Raw genomic sequence first — 21,192 nt, forward strand, 5'->3', positions numbered from 1 at the left:
GTGATAGTTGCATGTTAAAAAAAAAAAATAGTATTAACACTTTATTCAGATTTGTATTTACAATGACATTAATGTAAACACATCCTTGATATAATGCTGAACAATCCGGAGCAACTAGAGCCATGCTAATAACTCTATGAGGCTAGAGAGAGTGGTTCTTTGAGGCAAATGCTGACTCCTTAATGATATGACCAGCTGATCAACTGACATTAACATCCCTGCATCTATGCTCCTAGCACTGCTAAAAAAAAAGAAAAGAAAAAAAAGACAATGAGCCTTAATGTTCAAACACATTCCTGCAGATTCAGCAGGAAGCAGACCAATTTGTAAAGGCTTTGTACTGTGTGTCATCCACCTGTTCAAACAAGTCTCACAGTTCATGACCACCAAGTTGGACAAATCACTGTCTCGTGAGCTAACTTTAGGAGACGGCCAAATCTCTCTGCACAGCCAATCACAAAAAGTAACAATACTGCGTCTATTCTCATGTCAGGAAAATCAACAAAGACCGACAACGGCACTGTTGCTGTCACTTCACATCATGAAGTGAAGAGATAACCTTGATTGTGTTGGGAGTTTGTTTTTTGTTTTTTTTTTGTTTTGTTTTGCATTCTGAGTTGTTGTCTTGAACTGAGCTCTTCGGGGGCTTTCTGTCTGCTCATATGAAATCTCACAGCACAGCAGAGGGGAAACATGCAATCCTTAGAGTAATAGAGGTTTCGCAACTGAATTGCTTGTTCGGAGCCAATGCAAGGAGACAATATTTCAAACAAAGCGAAAACAGAACGCCCGACTCTGCAATGAGATTTATACTTTTGGCTCCGGGATATGACGGCATTCGTCTGAGTCTGTCTGCATAAGTCCTGAGTGATGCGATGCAGTGAAGAGCATGAGAAACACCCAGTTAAGAGCAGTTAAATAACAAAAGTCACTCAAGGAGAGAAGAGCTGTACATGCAGACTAATGGATCTTTTATATATTTATGAGTGAAGAATGGAAAGCAGCCAGATATATGATTAATTCAGTGAGGTAAAGTAATAAGCATGGCTCGCATTGTTTTGTTAAGTTGATTAAACACACTGAAAGAATAAGGTGAACTTCGGAGCTATTACGTCATGTCAGACTGAGTCACATCCTGCATCAGTGGTCTTTTCAAGCTGCAAACACACACTTAGGGAGTCTATATGTAAAGAGGGTCTGGGGATGCACAAGCACGTCCTGTCCGTGCTCAGGGTTTGATTGTGGGACTGAAGGGTCAAAGGGTAACTAATTGTGCAACTCATGGAGGTCAGCATCAGTGTGGCCTTCTGCCAGAGCACTGGAGCACCAGCTGAATGTCTGTCAGGAAAGACAAATGTACTCCGACCTCTCTGCTGATGACATCGACCCCGGTCACACGCCACATCTTAATCTGGGACATGAACAAAGGAGCAGACCGCTGCTGCCAACTCAGACTCTTATGTGCTGGTGTTTACCTCCCTGCTCTCATCAGATAAACACAAATATCATCAAATATTAAATATCACATCCATCACATATCACAAATAAAACGAGGCTCCATGAAGTCGAAACTGGGCTTTCAAACAGTGGATGTAGTATATTGTTCCTTGAAGTAAATTACTGAATTTGATTTATTTGGCACATTAAAATAAAAGTCAGGCTGCAGGCTTCAACGTGGTGAGAAAACAAAAACAGAAAAAAAACCCCTGCTTGGTGCAATCTGGTCCACCTAATAATTTTATTCTTGTGCAAGCAGCGTTTTCATTTTTAGAGACCCCATAAAAAGACTCACTTAGCTCTGCCTTCAAACTCCAGGCAACACTCAGTTTTAGAGCAACTCCCTAAGCAGAGCAGGAGATGCTCCTCATTTCTCACCAGTCAATAATTAGCCCACTCCCTAATTGGCTGTTTGTGCCCTGTGCCTGTTCTGTGCCTTCTCATTTAGCCATGTCACAGCAGATGCCGGCGCTTTTACCTGTTCTGCCATCAGCAGCAACCCACCTCCTGAAACACGCTGATAGCTGACTCTACTGTCTGGAATGTGCCTGCAGTTGCAAAGCATAGAAGAACACTCAGAGTGTGTATGTGTGACATCCTGCTGTAAAGAATTAACAAATATGTGTGATGGATGGATAAAATTGCACAACCAATCCAGCCTGATGGAAAAAGTATTGTGATGGAGGTCTAGGGATCATCCAAAGAAAAGGAGTGTCTCACTTTCATAATTAACAAAATGCCAAAAAGGATTTCCCTTCCTAAACAGAGACTACAATCATAGAAGGCTGTCGGCCAAAGGGACACGGCCAGGTGGGACATCTCCCTCTCTCCTCTGCTGCACTGTTTTGGAGACAAAAATGATCCAGACCTGTGTCAACAGCTGGGAAAAGCATCCCTCACTGTGCTTTGTGAAAGTGATAAAAATAACACCATGGAGTATCCCGCTATGGGGTTACGCCCTGAACAGTTCTGTTTTTCCTGGCCAGTAGGGTCACTGTCAGGCAGAGCTGGATCTCCAGCCAACACACATCAAGGCAGCACTTTCCTAGCCTCCATTTTCGCCCCTGTCCTTTCCTGTTTTGACAGGAAACAGGAGATGATAACACAGTCGCACAAACAAGCAGAGATTGCCTGCGACCTGCTGCCGGGTTGGACTGGTGTGGCAGAGGACGTCTGTTTTCTTTAGAGGGCCTCGTGTCCAAACATACAAAAAAATAACACACTCGCTGTCCAGAACAAACATGGACATCGAGCCACAGTGATGCACAGGCACGCACGTTGATGCACCTGACACACACACACACATATACAAACAGACACATCTCCTACACATCTGTATTCATGCCAAGATAAAACAATCTTTCCAGTGTGTGTTGAGCACTTCCTCACAGACCTACTGCAGTGTGCCAGCACAGCGTCGCACAAAGGAACGCAATAAAACAGACCACCAAAGTCACAAACGCAGGACTGAAAGGAGGGAGATGAAAGCTGCGGTGGTCGCCAGTGGGAACCAAACTGAGGTGAGCAGAGGAGCAATGTCAGTATGTGGCAGAGAGAGGAGGTGTGGGGAGCGGTGCTGGCATCGGGGGTTGAGGTATGGGGAGGCACTTTGAAGGCCAAGGGAGGGGTGGATGGGTAGCGTCTCTTGTTCGAGGCTCTTTTTGGAATGTGCTTCTTTTATGTCGTCAGGAAGCACACCGCGGTGAGACACAACAAGTGGAGTGACGGGGCCATTAGAGAAGCTTTGTTGATGGTGAGACAAGCTCAAAGGAACGGGACACTTTGATTGCCCTCTCTGATCCCCCCACCAGCCTTTGTTTATGAGCTAATTAAGCATTGTTCAGCTGCTGCAGGAGCCTCAAGCCTTCCATCCCCATAGCACCACCATAACTTTCAATGGCTACTGTAGGGTTTTTACAGCACCCTCTATAACCTAACAGCTCAGGTAGGAAGCACTTTCTGAGCAGTTTTCCAGCACGGGAACCAACTTCTGCTGAAAGCTGTGACACTGCACAGCACACATGTAAGAAGAACTTAAAAGAGATGGAAATATACAATACAGGTCAAATCAAGTTCAAATGTGGTCTCCACTGACCGCTTCTTTGGGAGTTCAAGTGTGCCCCACCACCCGCCTAATGGACACTGCAGCCAAAACAGGCTCTAAGTCACAAAGAGATGAAGACATAAATGCCCAGCGTGGGATGAGGGGAAGTCGAGGAGGGTGGTGACATCTCGCTGGATGGACATGGTAATGACTGTGTGTCAGCGGTGAAAACATACTTGTGAATGAATAAATGCTCTGGGGAATAAAGGAAGCACATTTGTTACAGAAATTGAAAACACGTCGAACTATATTTACCTGTGTTTAGGGTCAGCGATGGAGACGTCAAGAGCAGCACATGAAAAACGAGAAGAAAAAAAAAAAAAGAAAAAAATGAGTTTGTGCATTTATAACAACTTTCATTTAAACTAATGCTAGTTTTATCAATTATTCATTAATTATAAGTGTTGATCATAAGAATTATGCCTAAACAGCTCATGAATTCAAGCCAATGGTCAGGAAACCAGCACAGTGTTCAAATGACAAGTGAAGCTGACATACAATGTACTCCATGTATTTATTACTAAGACTGTGTGTAAATAAAAGCACACATTTTAGTTGGTGTACATTATGATAATCACAGCCTGCTGGTTATCTCAACTCACAGAGGACATTGAATAATGACCTGTTGTAAGTTTTGGTTCTCATGAGCTGCTGCTCTTGAAAGAAAAAGGGGGAAGGGGAGTTAGATACTGAACACAGCAGTAGCATCCACTCTTGCTCTTTAAAGCAATGCAGAAATTCACCAAGGCCAAAGACACAGGTGTGCGCCCCGAGAGCTTCCCTCCTTTTCAGACAGGGAAGCATTTCCGTGTTGCACAGACACGTTCAAAGGCATTCCAGTAATGTTTTTGTTTGACGCACACATTTTGAGCAGTAAACAACAATTGCTACAATTGTGTTGATTTAAATGTCTGAGGGAAGCACCAGGAGTGTGCTGCTGCCAAACAGCCTGTGGCAAATGAAGAGCTGCTGAGTGCCTAAAACACATCCCATTAAAGTTCTCAATTTCAGAAAAAAAACACCAGCATGTCGGAACAAAATACTAACTTAAAGCAGTACCAAGTGAAGGTGAATTGGAAAGATAGTCTAACTGCATTCGTTTAGGCCAGAGAGTAGCATTTAGAACACACGGTGGCTGTCAACAACACATACAAGTAAACAAGAAAGCGAATGAAGAATCGCTGTGAATAAACCTGCACACATACACACATATGCATGCACACTTGTCCACACGCCCACACAGGCTTGTTCTCACGCCCAGCATGGGAGTCAGGCACTTAGCTGGAGGTTCGCACTGTGAGGCCCAACAGCGAGTTCCCAGAACAGAAAGGATGTCTCAGCTTTTATAGGAGATGCTGAAGTGATACTGAGCAGCAAGCACAGAGGATGGAGAGGCAGTTTGGGACTCGTAAACAGAGAGGTTTAAGTTTAAGTGCCCGACACACACGAAGGAGATAAAACAGCCCAGAGCTCTTCAGCAGAGAGAGTGACATCATAAAATAGAGCGGCAGTAACAAGAGGGGAAGCATAAGGGACGGATCTATTAATGGGAGTTGGTTCATGGGAGAGCGGCAAGGGAAGGTTTACTCCACAAGCATCTACGGGGAGTAATGACAAGCTCAAGATAGCACCATTTCTCAACACAGTAAATCTCTGCTGATCTAAATATGAATCTAATTATCCTCATTTTTGCTTTTTTTTTCTGAACACCAGTGACCTACAAAGTACGAGGTGTTTGTCAGCAAACAAATAAAGACAACCGATTGTGATAACGCAGCTTTGCTTTACTTTGTTGCTGTTTGTCAAAGTTCAAGGCACAGTGTACCACTTTATCAGCTTGCATGAGATGTGCCAGGTGTGAAATGTTGGACAAAGCAGTCATGTTGACTCCTCTCCCAGCTTTACCACTGGTCCGCTGCTTATCTGGATGAAATATAGGTTAAGCCAGGAAACATAAAGGGAGGATGTTTCAGTACTTGAAAGCTTGCCAAACAAACCCTGTTGTTAAGAAAGGATGAAAATATATCTGATCCAGTGACTTCAGGCACCAAAAAAAAAAAAAATGCATTTAGCCTTTTACTGCCTTGGAAACTATTCACATACTACATGTACAGAAGTGAACCAGTGTGAGGAAAAAAAAGACTTCACCCGCCAATCACGGACAAACAACACAGCTACTATATCTTGATTGACTTTTTCTGGTGAAAATCAATTACAAAAATCCATACAGCTGTGGTTGACCTTTTCAGTGTTCCGCCTATTGAGAAATTCAGCGACACAGTTCTCAATGGGAGTAAAAGCAACTTTGCTGCCTTTTTGTAGAAAGCATTGCTTTGCTATTTTCTACAAAATGTCAGCAGGCAAATTGCTAAGTCAGGTCATTCGATAATGAAAGAAAAATGCTCATTGGAAGAGAAACTTCCGAGTTCTTTCCTTGTGCTTCTCCGGGCTGCAGAGGGGGCTGCATGCTTCGGTGCAAAACTGTGTCGGATATTTATTTGATGATATAACGATACAGGCTACTAATTAAGCTAATAACTAAATGTGCAGTGTAGTTTATTAGTATAATCAGTGGCATGTTAGCCCCACCTCATACCAGCCCATGACCAGCAGTAAGTCAGCCAGCAGGGTTAAAAATCAGAGCCAAAGAGAGCATGCATTTTCATTATATTTACCCTAAAGCAAAGCCCACCATGTACCACAGTAATGGCACTGGCCAGTCACCTTTTCCATCACCTTCTCCATTAACCAGACCACCACCAGGCCTGTGTGTTGGAATGAGGATAAAATACCGACTGTAATAATGCAATCATAAATTGGTAGCAGTTAAGTTCAGAAAGATGGATGACTTCTGCGGCAAAGTGGAAAGGATGGAGAGACTCTGAATGTGCTTCATCTCTTTCTTTTTCCTCTGGTACTTACACGCACAATTCACACATCATCAATACACACACACTCATCCTCGCTCACAGAGCTGGACACTCAAGCATGAAATGAACATGAGCAGCGTGAACTTTGACTGGCATTTTCACACTGCACCAGGATTTATGGAGCCCTATATACGTATTTGAATGAGCTCCTGACAATAACGAATAGCCCAACGCATAGCTGGGCAGCATAGTAAAATGAGTTAACACAACCCATCTACCAATCACAACACAAACCATCACGATCCATCTACTATTACACAAACACAAATAGAATCACACTGAGATGCATGCATACCATCATCCAGACACATATATAGAAATATGACATGAAAGCACAGCAGTGCACTCACACAGCAGCTGCAAACCCCAACCACACTTTACCACTACTGGTCACTTAGACCTTCAGGGTAAATAGTCCAGTTTTACTGTAACTATATATTAAATGGTGTTGATAATATGTCAGTGATGTGATTACAGAGTTTTAACACACAAATATTTTGTTTCTTCTGCAGTTAAACACAAAGGATCCCACTGGTCATTAGTTTTGTTTATCTTTCATTGACATTTCTAGCAATATTTGTCCTATTAAAGTCCTATTAAAGTGCTTTATTCATGATTAAATGTACCTTCGAACTACATGCAAAAAACTCAGCATATAATCAGGCAACGCTCTCTCTCTATCAACATTTGTCATAGATTTTATAAACCTGCTTCTCTAACAGCTCACAATCCACACTCTGAGGGTAAATATTGCCAAAGAGGCCAAACACCAGCAGCTTTCTGATCTGGCAGGTGAGAAGTCAAAGCTCCATTTACATCTGCCCAGGAGGTAAACAAACAAGCCAATGTCAAGTCCAACTTAGGCACCAAACTCCTCTGATCCACTGTTTGCTGTGAGCAAGGGAACCACACCCAAACAGCCCGGAGTTTGCTGTCTGCATATCTATCTTGGCAAGGATACACAGCATTGGCATTCTCTTTCAGCACATTGCTATAAGCCAGGCGATTTGTCTGCTACCACAAGGCCTGCTGTCAAATGAGTGCGTTTTATGGAGCCAGCAGGAGATTACCTCCAACTCAGCGCTCCTCTGTGTCTGTGTACCGTCTTGAAAATTTATCTCAGCAACTATGTTTTTCCAATACTCTGAATCAGACTCAATAATGGGCTGCAGTCTGCGTGGATCTTGTACATCTCACTTCACCATGACATATAGAGCCGAGCAGCAGGAGCCCCGAGATAGCATAGAACAAACATATACACACATTCCCAATCACAAATTCACACACGCGTCTTGCCCTTAATTGACATGTCAAACTGATTAATTCCCACTGGCTACACTTCTTGTTGCATTTGTGTTCTTTGCTCATTGACATTTTTGCCTTTGTTGCACAGTCCTTATGCTCGGCAGACCTGTGCCGTGCTGTAACACATTGTCCTGTCAGCTTCAACTGCAGATCCATTGTTTCATTTCAGTCTGGCTCTTTGTAACACATGATCCTTCACCAAACAGCAGCAAACCCATTCAGACAAGGACTATTATGCATGGCAATCATCCTTCACATACGCCAACCAAAAGAAAGAGCTAAAGTATATATAGAGGTCGTATTCACAGCGTTATCCGCGGTTTAAATTTAAAGAATTCTATCAATATTATTTCTAATAAAACAAAACCACATCTGGGTTTCAGTTTTTATTGCCTGACTGAGTTGGTGTCCCAATTACAGCACCCAGTAAATACACACCTGTGGCCTGCTATTACCAGGCTGTGAAAATGTTATTCTGCTATCTCAAAATGACCATTCATACCAATCACAATGCAATTTGTTAATTTGTTGAGTTTTAAAGCTGCAGGTTGGTAAATCTATGTGTGCATCTTTGGACAGAGCCAGGCAATGCCTTTCTGGCTGGAGCCTCATATTTAATGTGCCTATTAGGATCTGTATCAATCATCTCATAAATGCTCAGCAAAGAGTGACTACGCGGATCCTCCAAAATATTGTATTGTATATTTTTCATACAGATAACATTTTTTTCCATGTTATGACACCAATTCCTTGTTGTTTATTCTTATTTTTATACCCTATAAATAACTGCCCCCACTGGTGTATGTGCTTAGTTTATCTCTAACGGGCTGTTTTTCTCTGCTCAAGGGAACCATGTCTGTTTGCATGTCCTAAATCTGAGCTTTAAACACAAAACACAGGCAAACAAAACTTAGGATGACAACCATGTCTGAGAGCCAATCATGGTACAAATAGATTGCAGATTTCAGGAGTGTGGTGCTGAGCCTGAAACCTCTGTTCCAAAAGCAGCTAGAATCCTAACTCTTCAACAACAAGCCGGAGTGTGGAGCAAAAATTTTATCTGCTGGCAGCAAATATGTCAAAGTGAACAGTTTTATTTATTTACTGTTTTACCTAAGTATTTTTCTGTGTCTCAAGATGTCTCTGGAGGGGATCTTTAAGGCTAGTAAATGGACTTTCAAGGGCACTCACACACTTTTTACACTATTTGCCAATTCACACCCATGGAACAGCCACCGGCAGCATGTTGCACATGTGGAGTAGAGAAATCAGGGATCGAACGACCAACCCTTCAGTTAGTGTCTGCCCTGCTCTGCCAGACCACTTTAGGACAGGATTTACAGAGATTTTAATCAAAGCAAAGATGCTTTATCAAGCATGAAGCTTCAGGGTTTCTGGCAGATTGTTGCTTTCTCATCAGCTCATTGTAAGGTAATGGTGCAGCTGCTCTCATAAGTCTCACAGTTTGATTGAAGGTCTATACTGAATAGCTGTTATTAAGGACTTTAGATATTTGACCTGTTTGAATGAAAGAGGCAGTGTAACCTTAAGAATAACTGACGGTTTTAGAGTAGATTCCCAGCTCTAAGCAACTCTGCTCATCTTGACAGGGAACTGTGGGAACACCTGGACAGCTGTCTGTAGACATTACAGTAAGCCATGAATGGATTATCGAACAGACCTACTGGGCACAGGCCCAGGAGCCCAAGAGAGTCGGGGGGGGGGGGGGAGATAAGTGGAAAATGACGACAAAGAGATGGAAACAGACACAAAACAACCAGATGAAAATGCAGAGTGACTACAAGTCATACTGTCATACATCTTTTACATGTCTTTGCCCAGAGACCCATTGTCTCCTAATCCATCCATGCACACAGCCACACCAAAAAGAGTCAAATGGCCAGAAAAACACCTTTAGGTAAACTGCATACAGGCATAAGTGCGTGTGTCGGAGCTCGAGCGTGGACACCTGCGTGTGCATTCCTGTATGTGTTAATGGGCATCTGCTGGGGAGCCTCAGTCATCTCCTGTTTTATTTTGCCCGCTGTGGGTTTGCTCCTCCGAGCAGCCGTGAAGCACAGAGCAGATGTAAGCAATGGCAGTTATTCCAGGTGGAGAATTCCTAAACCTTTTCCAACAGATTCCTTTACTCCCCTCCCGATGAAAGGCAACAAGCATCAGCCTCACTGCGGCTCCTTTTCCATCCAGACCCATCAGCTCACGCATCTGCACACCCGGAACCCATTTCCTACACTCTGCCTCGTAGCAATTTACCCTCACAATTGTGATAGGTAGAGAACTGGGCCGTTGCAACTGGGGTCAAATCACTTTCAGCTCACCAAATTAAAGATGTAAAATGAAACTGCAGCAGACATAGTATATGTGTGGCCTTCATTCCATATTTGCCTGAAGGATAGAGAAAAGGTTTCTGGCCAGTGAAAGTGCTCTGTAAAGCAGGACCGGCTGTAAAAATCTGGAAGCAGGAAAGTGAATGAGCAACTCTTTACGCTCCCTTAACTACTGACAAGGTTGTTCCACTGTCCTTATTTAAAGGGCCATAGCTAGACTATACAGCTCACACATGGATGTAAAGAGTGGAAAATAAAAAAAAAATGAGGAAAAAAGTGAACTGATCCCATAATGCATTTTTATTCTGTGCCACTGTGCCTACTGTAGCCTACAGTAACTATACTAGTATACTATACTATACATGATACCTAATGGGAATCAAACAAGTCCTTCAGTGCCAGTTTTCAGTATTTGATAGTTTTCAATACCTTCTACTTGGTGGACACATTTCAGCCGGTACCATGGAAGTATTTATGTTCAATACCCACCCTTCCAATAAGTGTATAGGAAGTGCAAACAATGCATGGAAACACAGATTTGCCATAGGAAGAGGTGGCTGACAGCTGCTGAAAGAGTGAAAGAATGTGTGGAGACCTGTGGAAAAGTGGCAGTGAACAGCTGCAAGCTGCCGAGGCTCCCAGATACAGTACAGTACATGGTAGCGCCATGACTGATGTCTGTGGTCCCTGCACCACTTGACACCAGATTATTGCTCTGCGGTTTAATACAGCCACATGCCATAAAGCAGAAGTCACACTCATGCAGGGATGAAACGAGAGGACAGCTCAGCTCAGAGTCTCCTCTATTCTGCCGTCGCGTCTTTCATCTCCTCCCAGGCTCTCTGGAGTGCATGCACTGCTGAGCAGGCACACAACACACACACACACAACACAGAGTGCCTCTGGGGCTCAGGTGCTTAGAGGTGAATAGAATAATATGGTCATGCTCTGTTTTAACTCTACTTTAGCTCAAGTTTCACAACTGGAGGGGGTTTTCACACAGTCATTTTTTTTCAGTCCTTCCCTCCATCCGTCTGCCAGTCATTCTGTCCTGTCATCAGCCCTCCTGCAGCAAACCTAGCAGCATACAACTGTTCAAACCCAGGTGTATGCCCACCATAAAGACTGGGAGGAATGACAGATATCTCAGAGGTCAGTCAACAAAAGGGAGGTAATATATTCCCTGACATGCCTGAGAAACAGCTTAGTGGGTAGACCTGCAGCCACTCACCAGCACCCACTTCTTACTTGACTCTCCTGAACCATTCCTCTTACACTGACATGTAAATACACACTCATCTATACACAGTATTATCAACAAAGAAATGTTCCTGCAAGCTCTTTGGCCTTGACAACTAAACACTCTGCCCCAGTTCTTTCACAGTCATACAAATCCAGTGGGCAAGAAGGCACAAACCGCACTAGGCTGAAAGCAATCGACATACAATTAATACATGAGATTTATACAGAGAGAAATGACTGTGTAGAAATAAGTTTTTACTGCACATAAAAAGTCAAATATCTCTGATTCTTTTACAATATTGCAATATGTCTCATTTCGAGACTGCAAACTGTAGTTGCATGATGTAGACCTGATTAATTCCTTTCCCCAGTGTTTCAGGAAACACAAGCTGATTTAAAATACAAGTATTCACTAACAACTCTGCACTTTGAGTGGATCAAGGGTCAAATGAGAAACATAGCAGAAATAAATCAAACATGAATCCAAATGAGTCTTTTGTGAGAATTACTGCTCCCATAATTTATGAATTCAACATAAAAAAAAAAATCTGGCATAAATCCTCAAGGTACAAATTAATTCCTGCAGCCACATTCATAGTCACACTCATGCACACCATCCATATTAGGCATGGAAACACTGTGCATACATCAGCAGCACACAATGTTCACAGTTGCTCACTCTCTTTAAACCGAGATTAACCCCAATACGTTTGGATGCTCATAGTGACATTTGGATGCTCATAGCCTGTGGTCCTAAATTCAGTGTCATCATATCCAGAGGGCAAAGGTCATCAGAGAGGTGAGGCCTGGCTACAACTGACCTCAACCTCCAATAGCACAGATTGTCTCCGTTAGTCAGCGGAGCTCACAAGGCCCAAGTTTGGTTTTCTAATCACAGGTGTCAGTATTTAGCGTTTGGGACTGACATACCAAACGCTAATGTATCTACTTTAAACTTCAGCTCAAAAATTGGAAAAAAAAAAGAATTGGGATAAATCCATATACTGTACTAAGTTGTTAAGGGCAAGAAAATGCAAGTATTCTGAGCTGCAAACTTTAAGGAACAGTTCACCATTTTGCAAAATATGCAAAATATGTTTCCATGCTCAGAGTTTGATGAGAAGCCTATATGCTGGTTGAAAGTTGAATGGGCTTAGCACAATAACTGGAAACAGGGAGGGGGGGGGGAGCAGTTATTGCATGTTGCAGAGTTAGTCCAGGAAATGACCACAGCTGACCAAGAAATACTGTGGGCACAGTAACACTGCACAGTGTAAACATGGCAGTGTGTCTTGGTTCATCTGGTGTTAATAATAAGTTTGGTAATTTAATCATGTGATTAGATGGATTAAACAAATGTGTTATTCAGTGTCTGAGGTGTAGGTAGACTTAATACCCCTAGTTACCTCTGGACACAGGTCAGCTGCTGCCCCCTGTTTCCAGTCTGTAAACTGAGCTAAGCTAACCAGCTGCTGGCTGTGCTTCATATTTAGTGTACAAGAAACCAAGGAAGTACCAAGATAACCTGAAGCTGGCTGGAGTATTTACATTTGGGAACTGTATCAATCTTCATATCAATCTTCTTATCTAACTTCAACAAGAAAGTGAAAAGCATATTTCCCCCAGGTAGTCTTGCAGATTTCAAGGTTTTTAAAAAAAAAAAAAAAAAACTGGACTTCATTGCATATTTCATCAACTTTTTCCCATTTTGTGGCTCCTGTTTTCTCTGAATGTCAACTCTGTCATGGTTCAGTGAATACAATTTAGGGTAGCTTTAAAAAACAGCTATCAAGTGACAGGGCTTCTGTGACTAAGGGGCTTGAGCTGCTCCAGCCTGGCCACGAGCAAAGAATTATATTCCTTACAGGTCACAATAACTCCAGGCCTCTGGCTCTATACAAACCTAATCGCCTTTTGTTGTCATTGAAAATTTTTCATGCGACAGTTTGATGGCACAGGCACAAAAAAAAATACTTCCCTCTCATTTCATCTCATGCCCCAATATTAAATATCCCTTATAGACTTACAAAAAGAGGTTAAGTGTTAGCGTTTACGAGCTGAGCGTGGATCTAATCCAGCTGCCTGGGCCTATCTGTCTGTGTTGACAGAGCCTCTGATTACAGTAAGGAGCTAACTGGTTGCTTTGAAGCTGAGATTTAAGCAATCGTCCTCTTTATATCAAACCTCACCCCGTCGCTGTGTCCACCCACAATAAGCACAGTCTGCAGTTATTCAGTCCAGACTGTCTGCTATTCACTATTGAAGTCATTCCTCGCTGCAGGTTTTAATTATGCAAATTAAGTAGGTGAATTCCCTTGATTAGATTGAGTCTAGAGGTAGTCAGTGTCTCTACTGCTTCTGACTGTCCTTTTTAACAAAGGGCATTTTCCCAGGCTTTTTCCCTTAATCATCTGCTGTCTTAATAACATAAAATTTAAGGATGTTAGCTCAAAGACATTCATTTAGCAAAGATAATTTGGGGTTAGGTCCTTCAGTAAAATGTCATCAAATGTTTAGAATTAGAAAAGCACTGCAAACTGTGTATATAAGGGCAGCAACAATAGTTGTATGTTCGGCTCAAATAGGTGTCACACAAGTATTGCTCATGAAGTGAGGCAGGCACTTAGGATCAGAAAACATGAAGAAATGTTTCATTGCTGCCAGTAGATGTGGATGCATAAAGAGGAAAAATCTTTGAAATAGTTTTTAAAGGTAAAACTTTGTGATTTCTATGCAAAAGGTTCATTTCATTTCTGCAGTCCTCCACTTATGCCACTGGCCTCTTTACCACTTTTCTCGTGGGACATAGTGTAAGCAGGTTCCTCTAGACCCAAACTGGACAAAAGCTGCAGTGTGTGTGAACTGTGAACTTTCCCTCCAGCAGGCTTCATGTATGTAAGCACATTCACTCTAACCTAACACTCTTCCTTGAATTTTTATCGACTCACTACTACTACTGCATTCAAACAATAAGTTGAGAGGCAGGGTGTGTGTGTGTGTGTGTGGGGGGGGTGTCTGGGGGACAAGCCGACTTCCTACTTGCAAAAAAGAAAAAGGGACGGCAGGGCGGACGGGGAGGGATGGGAAGCACGACCTCTGGTAAACAGTCTCCGCTCTGTTTTTTTCCCATAACAACCACAGACACAACACTGGCCGAACCCTAGCAGGTAGTGTGTTCGTCAGGCCACCTGAGTCATCCTGCTGACCTTATTCCCCCCGACGGAGGAAGCAATTTGGAAGCGATCATCCACAACTGTGTCCATTCTGCGAGGCCCAACAGGTGAGCAGCTCAAACTCACAAAGACAATGGGCTTATTATCCTTCAGCTGCAGTAGTCCATACCATAACCCTGCTACAATAACACCACCCTGCCATCACTGTTTGCAACCCTGGAATTAAGGCCCAATTTAGCCATCAACAAGTGCAAAATAAGGGGAGGAGGGGGCAGCTCTCATCTCTTTCTACAGCATAGAGCACCTGGTGAAGGCCATAAAGTAATGCTGGAGGGTCCTACACTATAAAGGAGGAGGTCAGTTCCCATGGCAGATAAAGGCAGCCAGGGACAGGCTTCATGTGTTTACAGGGTGGATTTACCTGATACCTGAATATAGATCTGATCTGCTCAGAACAAAGTTTAGACCACACATACACAGAGCCCAGGTGCCTCAGAAATGCCCCCTTGTCTACCTGTTCCCTTTTGAACATCTAGTGCTGTGAGATTTGGGGTGAACCTTGAGGAGTTGTAATCCAATCTGATTTTGAGTCTCTCTCTCTCTCTCTCTCTCTCTCTCTCTCTCTCAAACGAGACAACAAAGGAGTACAAACCCGAGGGCAAACCCAGCCCGCCACAACAACAGTGGTCTCAGGGCCTATATTTAACAGCGGTGGGAATTGTGTGAGCAGCCATACAGGAACACTTTCAATGCACAGCGAAGGTCGACTGGGACTTAACTTCCTCCTCAGTCTCCAACATGAGCAGCTCACTCATTTCAGACCCCTCGATCCCCACACCCAACAGCAAAATAAAGAGATAAGCATTGTTTAGCAAAACAATGGGCCACTTTCAAAGCCTTAAAAGCTTCCATTTTCATTTCCAAGGCCAGCATTTGAAGTCAAGCATAGCATACATGTTGATGGTGAGAGCTTTCTTGTCCGAATTGTAAGTCAAGTGGGTCTAATTTCATTGTCCATAGATATCAGCAGGTGCAGGTGGACAAGAAAAGACAAAAGACACAAGCAGCTCTCCAGAAATGTTAGAGCAGCTCAGACTGTGAGGCTGCTGCCAGTGCTGATCCACAGTCCTGTTTGATCCTGCATTTACAACACTGACTGTAACTTGCTCACTTGACTTTCTGAATCTAATTTGACTATTTAATACTGTAACACAACAAGGCATCTCACATTATTCAAACTCGAAGGTGTTAATAAAAGCAAAAAGACTTGCCTGACAAAGTGTGAAAAAAAAAAAGATTGCACCAACCTTCAATGAATTTTGATCAGCCAGAGCTAGAGCCTGCTTCTTCAGCTCTGACACTTTCTTCTGACATTGCTGGCAAAAGCCTCCCTTCTCCTCCGACTCGGAGATGGAAACAGACCCGGCGCCCTCAGGAGCAGGCCGGCTGCTGCACCGCGCGTCCTCCGCAGAGAGAAGTCTTTTCCTGGGGGTTACCGGAGACTCCCCACTCGGACATCCCTCCACCTTCAGAATAAGAAAAGAAGTTTCGTTAGATTCTCGGTTGCGGTGGAAGGAGCGTCACACACATCAGGTGCATACAAGTGTGAGGGGGAATGTTTGTTTGCGCCTTGAGGACACCTTGAAAACAGGGCACCTGTCCCAGTGCGCACCACAGATGTGCAGCCTGTGCGGCTTTTTAATGTTAGATGGAAACGATACAAACAACATCAGTGGAAGCACAACACCTTTTTCCACTCAGTCACATGGAGTGAGACACTTACAGTGAACATGCGGTTGCTAGGGTCCATTCCATCAGGAGCTGAACTGCCCCCAAATGAGCTCATTCTCCCTAGATCAGGGTTACACCTTCAGGGGAACGTCTTCGTAAAACGCCAAACTCAAAGGTTGTGCCGCTGAAAGACGCGACGCAAAGCCATAGGCAGGACTGAAGACCTGACTGATGGTTACCAGTCATCTGTCAGACTGTACTGGAGCAGGACCCGCTGGTCGAAGGCAACTAGTGAGTGTGTCCCGTAAGTTTACAACAAGCGGAGGAGTTTTGGTTCAGGAGGAGGCTCAGCGGTGCGCAGGGGGCGGTATTACTCCTGGAATGGGAGGGCTGAAGAAACCTTTCCTGCACGGGGTTAGAGGGGTTCCGGGGGGGGGGGGGCTACATGAGAGCTCATAGCTGTTATTATGCCATGGATTAGTCTCCCGGTGGTGTAGTGAACTGTAAAGTAGTAGTTTACTGAAGCCCTTAAAAATATACTTACCTTCTTAAATATGTTCTGTTGAGTGGCTGAGAAAATGGGCCACATTATATTTTGGAGCATTTATATCATCAAGTGGGATCATTCCAAATGTTCCAAAAAAATCACACATTTAATTCAAATCTAAACAGGAAATTAAAGTTTAGGGGGCTTGAACTCGAGCCTGTACTGAGGTTTAGGGGGTTAAAAAGGTGGGTAGATCTCCTCTTGGTGACCATCAAACAAGTATCATCCATAACATTTTTTAGAAAATGATGAATGTATGTGAGATCACAAGATTGACACAACTTAGACATTGATCACTTTGGTATCTGAGTCTCGCATTAGGCGCATTTTACCGCAGTATAAAGTGGATAAATCCATTCCAGGCTGCTTTACGCACGGGACACATGAGCAACTGTTGCCTCTCCTCCCTGCCTCCCTCTGGGTCTGTTTGTTGGTGTTACTCTGGCGCCATCCTGCGGCGCAAATACAGAGCAGCATCTCTCGAATGGAAGGGTGGGGGGCACTGAGGTTAAATATTTATTTGTAAAACTTTAAATCATTTATGCCTGTGACGTAAGCTCTGCTGTCCTCAACCGCCGAAACGGTTCTTTCTTTTTTCGTGCTCTCAAAAACGACCGAGTTATAAAATCGCACAGTCTTTTGTCCTCCTGCTGCACAACCAGTTGCAAATTCAATACGTGTTTGTTGGAATAACAAATGAATTGTGACTCTGCACAAATGTCTGCTCGTGATCAGTTAAGTCTCTTTTCTGACTGTGCTGTAAAATCTTACACTTTGCAGATGGACTCAAAGACACAAAGATTTATGTTAGAAAACTAATTAGTCATTAAAAATCCCCAGATTTCGCCCAGAAACGCTCCCACAGTAAGTTATCAGTCCCTTTTAAATCTGATAAGGACTCGGCTGATTAACAGCAGCTTCTAATTTAATTAACCAAATTCTGTCAGACGTCCAAGAGGTTTTTTCTTTTTTTTTTTTGGTTTTGTTTTGTACATTTGCTCTACGCCATAAGAGAAAAAGTTAAGATACTTTAATTGGCTGCAAAATGTTACAGAAGTTTATAATAAGATAAAATAATTGCGAGCGAAATCCAAGAGGTTGAGGGGTTGAGGATGCTGCGCGGTGCTGTTCAAGGTCCTGAAGACGGACGAGAGTCTTCAAACGCGCATCATTTGTCTGGCTCGTCATTCTCCCTTCCCACTTCATTTAAAAGCATTAACCTCAAGCGTGAGATCATCCCTGAGGTAACACTGCTAGTCCTAAACTTACCTTAGTTTTTCTCTTCAGCAGGTGACTTGTAAATCCAAATATGATGTCGGAGTCAACCAAGATTGTCCCCAGGTCTATGACGCTGGGGTTGGGCTTCCCAGCTCCGGGAGACCCCGATGAGTTTGGTAAAGCCATGTGGGCTGCAAGAGTAGCCTAGAAAATATTCCACTCCTCGGGAAACCTATTTGATTTGTATATCCATCTAATTCATATCTCTCGTACCCTCCAAGAAGATCCACAAGCTTTTTTAATCCGGACATCCAGTGAGTCACGGTGTGCGCTCGCACGTGTGCGTAAAATAACCTCCCGGATTTCCAGTAGCCCTAAAAGACAAGACAGCAGTACGGTCCATCCGGCAGGCAGAAAAGGTTTCCATCCAGACTTTTTCACTGGATGGAGGCTGTCCAGAGGCGGGTCATGGCTGATCTTTGAGCGCTGCTGCACGTCTGAGTGCGATGGAGCATCTCTTGCATCTGGTGCTCTCTGTTCTCCAACCTCTCTCTCTCTCTCTCTCTCTCTCTCTCTCTCTCTCTCACCCTCTCTCTCTCCCTCCCTCTCTCTCTCTCTCTCTCTCTCACCCTCTCTCCCTCCCTCCCTCTCTCTCTCTCTCTCGCTCTCTCTCTCTCTCAGCCCCCTATCAGACAGCGATGACCTCTTCTCCCACCGGATTTGCTGTTGCATCGTTGTAAGCCCTCACACAAAGATGTAAAATCCCAATCCAGGCTGTAATATTCCTACAGTATTCATGCAGGGACTTATAGAGTGCCTGCGCACACAGTAATGACCTAATCACGTCTTACTTTATGGTATTTCTTTCCCCTATACAATCTTCATGCAGCATAGGGGGCTGTAGTGTGTCCAGGTTTATAGTGCCGCTGTAGGATCCTATGATTTATAGCAGATATTTCACTGGGGAATATCAAATAAGAGCCATTTGCTTTCTGTAACATGATGAAGATAATCTGCAGGGACACAATGTTTTATTATGTTAAAACTTTTTTGCTGTATGTATATTTTAAACTACTTTATTGCAGGTTTTATCGGTATCAAATCAACCAAAATGTGCATTGAAATCACTTCGCCACGAATCGAAGTTTTGTGTGAGTTGAAAATTGAAGGTGTTCAGTGCTACTAAATAATGCAACTGATCTCTTAAATATAAGTAAGTAGTAAGTTCTCATGATTCCAAATCAATATTCAATGAATATCCTTTACTTTTACCAACAGGCAGAGGAAAATTGTCCCATAAATTGAAATGCTGAATGGCTGTAGTGTTTCAGGGGAGCCATTTTTCCATGTAATTGTGCTGACTGAGCAGTAATAAAGGAAAACGTGAGAGCTTGTTATGTGTTTTAGTGGGAAAACTGAATCTGAAGTAGAATCCGCAGAGCGTTTTTTTGTCAGTGCAGTTTGAATTTATGAATGTGAACCATTTTCAAAGCTGCACAGCAGAGAGACAGACTGTGAACAGTGGGACAGTGTGACAGCATCTATTGTGATTACACTGAAATGTGGGCATGTTTTCTAATTCTCAGTTGGAAACCACATTTAAATAAGTCCAATTCTAACGTGACAGCTCCAACACAAACTCTTTGCTATGACTCAATCTCTTGTTCAATGTTTTTGGATTAAAGAGATTTTCCTGCAATTTCTTATTGCACTTCCATAAATTTGGAAGAGTCCCAGTGGACTTCAAAAAACATTTGTTCTATACAGCAGCAGAGACTGGGATACATGGATGGATCATGAGAAATCCGGCCCCTGGGCACAGACATGTAAAAGGCCCCTTCTTAAGGCCACTGTTATGTGTCTCTTTATAATTCTGTGTCTCTTTAGCCATTTTGGGACCATTTAAACTGTATTGTTTTGTATTTCCTTAGATAAACTCATTTTGTGCCTTATTTTAAGGTTTTTCATATTTTAGTTGTCATTTTGTGGCCTTTGGCTTTGTTTTCACTCTCTTTCTAGTCACTGTCTGTTTTTAGTTGTTTGTATTCTTTTTAGCTGTTTTGCCTCCATTTTTTTCTCTGTACTTGCTTTACTCTACTTTCTCTGTAGACTTTACAATAGACAGGTTGACAGTCCCTTCTCGGTTTTCCTCTATGGCCCCCTGATCCCTTTGGGCCTAGTTATCCATCCATGATGGGAAATGGCTCTGGATCCTACATTTCCCATAATGCAACAGGGTGTTACATTTGACCTTATCTAGTAAATGTCCGCACCTTTCAAATCCTACTTTCTAAAACAGGTTTCTAACATGAATAAACACAGTGCAACAGCTACAGGGACATCTCCCTTAAATACTGCTGGTTTAATCCACTCGTTCAGTCCAGATGGTCATAAAACTTTTATTTGCACTTTTAATAGGATCGAGTGTAATATATCGGATAATACTGGTGATTCTAAATTTTAAAGTTGCAGCTCCTTGGGATAGAAAGGAAAGTTTGGTTCCCTCCGTGGATGATTGGATTTTTCAGCAGGTCAGAGATGGTTAAAAATCAAGATTTAGAGTTTATCATGGAGCTCTGATGTTTTGCAGCTGCAGACAGATGTAAATAAATATTCTAAGGATGAATAAATTATTTTTGATTCCACAAACACCCCGAAAACCACGTGAACTCATCATCGCCCCATCTCATTCTCTCTCTCACACACATACACACACACACACACACACACACACACACACACACACACACACACACACACACACACACACACACACACACACACACACACACACACACACACAGTTTTTGTGATAGTGTGGTTAATTCCAATCCACAGTAAAGATGATTTACCACGTCCGTCACTCAACTCTCCCCACTGGAAGAGATCTGGGTTGGGTCTTCCCCCGTGTCGCTGATGAAATTCCGAGGACGGGATCCCCTGGGACCGCATGTGCTGCTACATCTGCTGCCCTTGCGCACGTACAGGGAAATCGCTCTGGGCATCTCATTATTGCCTCTCCTATGTCTTATCCCCTGCCTGTGAGACCTCTGTAGCTTCACCCAGTGCACGGCGAGGCTTTGTGAGAAGCGTTTAG

At 43.2% G+C, this 21,192-nt stretch overlaps 1 protein-coding gene across 1 annotated transcript in view; it reads right to left on the reverse strand.

Moving 5' to 3' along the window:
* Positions 1 to 16,605, reverse strand: part of kif26ab (kinesin family member 26Ab) — a 58,320-nt gene extending 41,715 nt beyond the window's left edge. The window contains exons 1-2 of the mRNA XM_026303215.2: positions 16,383 to 16,605; positions 15,907 to 16,125 (exon numbers count right to left, since the gene is read on the reverse strand). Coding sequence (XP_026159000.1) covers positions 15,907 to 16,125; positions 16,383 to 16,445 — 282 coding nt within the window. The 5' untranslated portion in view covers positions 16,446 to 16,605. The remainder of the gene's footprint in view (positions 1 to 15,906; positions 16,126 to 16,382) is intronic.
* Positions 16,606 to 21,192: the final 4,587 nt, after the last annotated feature.

Source organism: Mastacembelus armatus, chromosome 22, assembly GCF_900324485.2.
Source record: "Mastacembelus armatus chromosome 22, fMasArm1.2, whole genome shotgun sequence".
Taxonomy (NCBI): Eukaryota; Metazoa; Chordata; class Actinopteri; order Synbranchiformes; family Mastacembelidae; genus Mastacembelus; species Mastacembelus armatus.